General features: G+C 49.4%; 1 protein-coding gene across 1 annotated transcript in view; it reads left to right on the top strand.

Annotated features, from left to right (window-relative positions):
• Nucleotides 1-1454: 1454 nt before the first annotated feature.
• Nucleotides 1455-6553, top strand: part of PRODH2 (proline dehydrogenase (oxidase) 2) — a 16225-nt gene continuing 11126 nt past the window's right edge. The window contains exons 1-4 of the mRNA XM_010849031.1: nucleotides 1455-1725; nucleotides 1804-2000; nucleotides 2092-2230; nucleotides 2312-2398. Of these exons, the coding sequence (XP_010847333.1) occupies nucleotides 1552-1725; nucleotides 1804-2000; nucleotides 2092-2230; nucleotides 2312-2398 (597 nt within the window). The 5' untranslated portion in view covers nucleotides 1455-1551. The remainder of the gene's footprint in view (nucleotides 1726-1803; nucleotides 2001-2091; nucleotides 2231-2311; nucleotides 2399-6553) is intronic.

Here is a 6553-nt window from a genome sequence, read left to right as displayed (position 1 = left end):
AAAGCTGAAACTCCAGTACTTTGGCCACCTCATGCGAAGAGTTGACTCATTGGAAAAGACTTTGATGTTGGGAGGGATTGGGGGCAGGAGGAGAAGGGGACGACAGAGGATGAGATGGCTGGATGGCATCACTGACTCGGTGGACGTGAGTCTGAGTGAACTCCGGGAGTTGGTGATGGACAGGGAGGCCTGGCGTGCTGCGATTCATGGGGTCGCAAAGAGTCAGACATGACTGAGCGACTGAACTGAACTGAACTGATCCTCTCCAAGGATACCTCATTGCCTTGGAGGCATGAAATTGAGGGACTGAGATTGAGAAGTTGGAGAAAGCTTCACTTCATTTCCTTTTGTGCTATTTTAATTTTTAAATAATTTTTAAAACTGTACATGTAACTAAAAGAAAAGTTTAGGGACTTCCCTGGTGGTCCAGTGGCTAAGACTTCGCCCTCCCAATGCAGGAGGCCCGGGTTCCACCCTCGGTCAGGGAACTGGATCCCACATGCCACAACTAAAGGTCCCAAGTGCTGCAACTAAGACCCGACACAGCCAAATAAATACTAAGCAAACTTCCCCACTTCAATCTTGATAGTGGGTGGGAGGGAAAATAAGAATATATTTTAAAACCCTTACAATATGAACAACTGTGAATCATTATCAGGTTATGAAAAAAGGGCACAGAAGCCCCCATGAGACCCCACCAGGTTACAACTCCTCTGATCCCTTTCTGGTCTTTGTGATAATGATTTCCTTGCTTGTCTTTTCTTCATAGTTTTACCATCCAGGTATGCACCCATGCCCCCACACACGATATGGCCATTTCATTACCCCTGCTTTCAAGTTTATTGACTAGAATAAGACAGCATGTCCTGTTTGGTGTCTGGTTTCTTTCACGCAACATGTGTGTGAGATTCATCTGTGTGGTTGCAGGCATCAGTAGTTTACCCCTTTTCATTGCTGTATAGTAGTCTGTCATATGAATCTACCACGGTGTGTTTCTCCATTCTTGAGCTGATGGAAATGTGGGGAGCTTCCATTTAGGGCTATTGAAAAAACTACTGTTGTGAACATTTCTTCCTGTACATGTTTCCTGATGTCCATGTTCAAGTTCTCTAGGATATATGCTTAATATAGAACAGATAAAGATTAGGTGTATTTGCAAACTACACTCTCTCCCACTTTAAGATGAAGCAATTGCAACAAGAGATGTTTAATAACTTTCCCAAGATCACAAAGCCACACGGCCTGGCTCCCAGAGGGCTCTGACTTAATACCCATTGGCATATGATGGGTGACTAATAATTGTGAGCTGTTATGCTGAGGGTCATTGAGGTTTTGAGGGGGGCTTTCCTTTCCTGTCCCCATTATTCTGAACTATGTCCCTATAAGTTAATAATTAACTGCCCCTCAAGGAGTCTGTGATCCTAAAGATTTGCCTTTCCCTGGCTACTGTCTGGTTAATCAGTCACTGTCCCTGGCCGGGCAAGGGGCACTGGGTAGACCAGCTGCCTCCAAAGCCCCCTGCTCCAGTGTGGAAGTGGTGAAGGGTTCCTGATGCTTCAGACCTGTCGTGTGCTCCGCTCCCGAGCTGGCCCCTCCCCAGGGAGCTGGCAGCCCCTCAGCTTTGATGGTGGGGCCTTCCACCTCAAGAGCACGGGAGAACTGACCCGAGCTTTGCTGGTGCTACGGCTGTGTGCCTGGCCGCCTCTGGTCACCCATGGCCTGGCGGTGAGCAGCAATCCTGGGGGGACTAGCCTAGGAAGTTCCTGGGGCCTGGTTCTGAGCCCCTGCTCCCTGTCACCCCAGCTCCAAGCCTGGTCTCAGCGACTCCTGGGCTCCCGGCTCTCCGGTGCGCTTCTCCGAGCATCCATCTACGGGCAGTTTGTGGCTGGTGAGACCGCTGAGGAGGTGAGGAGCTGTGTCCTACAGCTCCAGAACCTAGGCCTGCGGCCTCTGCTGGCAGTGCCCACTGAGGAGGAGCCAGACTCGGCTGTCAAGACGGGGTGAGTAGAGCGGCCCGGGCCCAGGGAGGCCGGGAGGCTGGTGGCAAGGGGGCTAGTGGGCTCCCAGCCCTGATGCCTGCTGGCTGGGCAGTGAGGCCTGGTATGAAGGGAACCTCAGTGCGATGCTGCGATGCGTGGACCTGTCACGAGGCCTCCTGGAGACCCCTGACCCAACGGGAAATGCCCTGATGCAGCTGAAGATGACGGCGCTGATGAGCACTCGGCTCTGTGTAAGGGGTGGGCCGGGTAGGAGGCGAGGGGCGGCTGCCCACCAGGTCCCCCTCACCGCCCTACCCGCCATCCCATTCCAGAAGCAGCTCACCTCGTGGGTCCGAAGGCCAGGGGATTCTTTGGAGCTGAGCCCGGAGAGGCTGGCAGAAGCCATGGACTCTGGACAGGTAAGGACCACAGGTTGGGGAGAGGAATGGTTGGTGGGAAGTGCAGAGGCAGCAGACACCAGCCAGCGGAATGTTCTAAATATTTAACTATCTCTACTTCCCAGGCTTAGGACTATCAGAATAAATGGGGTTACTGCCCTGGGGCATGGCTGGAGAGTAACCGGAATATGGGTCACCTGGGGATTCTAGGCTAGGGGCCTGGGAGTTGGGAGCTCTAGTAGGATCAATTAAGACAGTAGCTCTTTACCAATAAAAAAGTAACCAATATTTTTTCAATCAACTCAGCTACGCTAGTGTATGCTAACTAGCTAGGAGCTATGATTAGACCAGCGGGGTTTTGGTTCATTCATTCACTCGTTTGTTCTTTCATTTATTCTTTATTTCCGTATCTTATTTCTACCTTCCCCGCCATCAGTAATCACTTCACCTTGTATAATATACATCTCTTTGTTACCATGATGTGGTTTTGCCAAATATATGCTATTTGGGGGCATATTTTTCCAACATTTTATTATGAAAATTTTCAAACATACAGAAAAATCAAAAGAATTTTATGGTGAACACCTGCTATTGTTCCTTTAAAATCATATCCATTCCTCTATCCATCCACCCACCCATCTTATTTTCTGATGCATTTCAAAGTAATTTGCAGACATCAGCACGCTTCTCCCCCCAAATGCTTCAGAATACATATCACCAACTAGAGCTCAACAGTCATTTCTTTTCAGGTAAAATTTATACACAGTGAGATGCATACATTGTAAATGTACCTTTTGATGAGCTTTGACAAATACACGCTGGAGCTACTATAATCCCTATCAAAGTACAGAACATTTCCATCCCTGCAGAAAGTCCCCTTGTGCCCTTCTTCATCAATCTGGGGTTGGGTATAGTTTTAAATATCTACAAGTAACATTCATCATTATGTTGAAAAAGACTCTGATTCTGGGAAAGATTGAGAGCAGGAGGAGAAGGAGGCGGCAGAGGATGAGGTGGTTAGACAGCATCACCAACTCAATGAACATGAGTTTGAGGAAACTCCTGGAGATAGTGAAGGACAGAGAAGCCTGGCACACCACAGTCTATGGGGTCATAAAGAGTCAGACACAACTTTGTGACTAAACAACATTATGTTATCTATTGCGTCCTGTTTCTTACGTTTTTCCACTGAGCACTCTGATTTTTAGATCCCTCCAATCATCTCTGTATACATCTAATCCATTGTGTTTTTTTTAATTACTTGTTTTTTTCTTTTTGGCTGTCCTGGGTCTCCATTGCTGCGCTTGGACACTCTCTAGTTGGGGAGAGTGGGGGATACTCTAACTGTGGTGCGTGGGATTCCTCACTGCGGTGGCTTCTCTTGGTGCGGAGCACGGGTTCTAGGGTGCCTGGGCTTCAGTAATTGTGGTGCACAGGCTTAGTTGCTCCGAGTCATATGGAGTCTTTCCAGACCAGGAATCAAACCCACATCCGCTGTATCAGCAGGCGGATTCTTAACCCCTGAACCACAGGGGAAGTCCTAATCCGTTGTTTCTAATTTGGGCTTCTGGCCGCCGGGTTTACCTCTCCTGGGATGGGCACCCAGGTAGCCTCTGAGTCTCCATCACTGCCAAATAATACTACCTGGGACCTGCTGATGTTTATTTTTTAATTTGTAATTTTTTTTTAATGCATCACAGAACACATCGAAGCCGTGCTTAAAGGATCAGCTTTGGAGCGTAACAAGCTTCACCCCTTCATGAGCTTTTCACTCACATGTGGCAATGGTAGTAATGTCTTCCCAGGGCAGTTTTCAGGACGAAAACCCTTGCCAGGCTGGCATCTTCACGATGACAAAGGGGCCCTGCTGCTTCTGTGTCCCTCACTTCCCTTGTCTTCCCCAACACCATCAGACCTGGTGTTCCTCATTTTCCATCGCTCCCAGCTCATCCTCAGTCTTCGTTAAGTTTACTCTGCCTGATACTCAAATATGGAGGCTCCCCAGGGTGAGGCCCAGGCTTGCTCCTCACTCTCCTCTAAAGGGCCTTCTCACCCACCCCTTCAGCCTCAGTTTCCCTGGTTTGCACTAATGATGCCCACCTGTCTCCAGGCCCAGCCTTTCCCCTGACCCTCCCCCTGCACCAAACTTCCCCTTGGGCGTCCCCCAGACTTCTCACACCCACTGGGTCCCACACTGGCCTGTGTCTCCCTAGAGCTGTCCCTTCTTCCTGTCCCCATGTCAGAGCCGCCCTGCCATCCCCACCCCAGATCCCAGCCCCCACCCATCCTTGGTCGTCACAGTCACCGGTTCCCCAGCACGATTTATGACTGTCCTGTTCACGGTCACGTCCCAGGCCCTAGCACCTAGACAGGATGTGAAAAACATGTCAAATGAATGAATAAATAAATGAAGCAGGTGAGTTTGGAACAACGTATTAACGGTAGAGAGCTTACCGACCACTCACAACGTGCCGCACACTGTCCTGACGGCTTTACATATATTTGAGGGAAGCATTTCCTCTCTGCCTGTGGGTGGGTGTACATGGTGACTGTTAAGTACTCAGGTTCTGGAGAAGCTGAGGTTTAAATCCTAGGTCAAGCTGTGTGACTTTAGATGAGTAACTTCACCTCTCTGTGTCTTGACCTCTGCTTCCCCCCGTAAAATGGGGGTGACAGTAGTCGCCACCTCAGATGGTGGTGAAGGGTAAATGAGGGCCAGGTCGGCCCCCTGTGAGGGTGACGGCTCCACCAGCTGCGCACACCCCAGAACTCCCCCGGACGCTGCCCCACAGCGGGGGGACGATTCCCTGACTGGGGAGAAGCACTGGGCAGGTAGGTGCCCCTTGCTCCTCCCTCCTCCTGGAGAGAGTCTTCTTCCCCAAGATGTGGTCCATATCTATCCTGTCAGCCATGAGTGTGTGTGTATGTGTGTACTAAGTCACTTCAGTTGTGTCCAACTCTTTGTGACCCTATGGACTGTAGCCCTCCAGGCTCCTCTATGCATGGGATTCTCCAGGCAAGAATATTGGAGTGGGTTGTCATGCCCTCCTCCAGGGGATCTTCCCAACCCAGGGGTTGAACCCATATCTCTTGTATCTCCTGCATTGGCAGGCAGATCCTTTACCACTAGCGCTGCCTGGGAAGGAGTCCTGTTGGCCGTAACAGAATTCCACCTGTTCCTCTTTTTTAACTTTCCCATTTCTCTGAACCAAACTGGACTCCCTGAGTCACCAGAAGCTCACATTCATGTGGAATCTCCATAAGAAGACCGAGAACTGTGTGCATTAGCCAGTCATGTCCAACTCTTTGCGACCCCATGGACTGTAGCCCACCAGGCTCCTCTGTCCATGGAATTCTCCAGGCAAGAATTACTGGAGTGGGTTGCCATTCCTTTCTCCAGGGGAATCTTCCCGACCCAGGGACTGAACCCAGGTCTCCAGCACTGCAGGCAGATTCTTTACCGTCTGAGCCACCAGGGAAGATCCCTGTTACAAATGTCTAACAATTCCTTAAATGTCTGTTGAACATGTACTATGTTCCAGGTGTTATGCCAGGGGTGGAGACTGTTGTTCAGTCACTCAGTCATATCTCACTCTTTGCAACCCCATGAACTGCAGCACACCAGGCTTCCCTGTCCTTCACCATCTCCCAGAGCTTGCTCAAACTCATGTCCATTGTGGGGTGGGGATGCTGATCAAGATAAACAAAATATATGTCCTTGAGGCACTTACTTGCAAGAGACAATCATTCAAATCAAAGCCAAAGAGAAAAACAAATATTGTACATTAACGCATATATGTGGAATCTAGAAAAATGGTACAGATGAACCTACTGCAAAGCAGAAATAGAGACAAAGATATACAATACAAATGTATGGATACCAAAGGCGGGGGGTAGGATGAACTGGGAGATTGGGATTGACATATATCAGTTCAGTTCAGCTGCTCAGTTGTGTCTGACTCTTTGCGACCCCATGGACTGCCGCATGCCAGGCTTCCCTGCCCATCACCAACTCCCAGAGTTTACTCAAACTCATGTCCATAGAGTTGGTGATGCCATCCAATAATCTCATCCTCTGTCATCCCTTTCTCCTCCTGCCTTCAATCTTTCCTAGCATCAGGGTCTTTTCAAATGAGTCAGTTCTTTGTATCAGGTGGCCAAAGTACTGGAGTTTCA

Source organism: Bison bison, unplaced genomic scaffold (genome assembly GCF_000754665.1).
Source record: "Bison bison bison isolate TAMUID 2011002044 unplaced genomic scaffold, Bison_UMD1.0 scf7180017864280, whole genome shotgun sequence".
Taxonomy (NCBI): Eukaryota; Metazoa; Chordata; class Mammalia; order Artiodactyla; family Bovidae; genus Bison; species Bison bison.
Note: the sequence above shows the minus strand (reverse complement) of the source record. Positions and strands in the feature narration are given on the sequence as shown.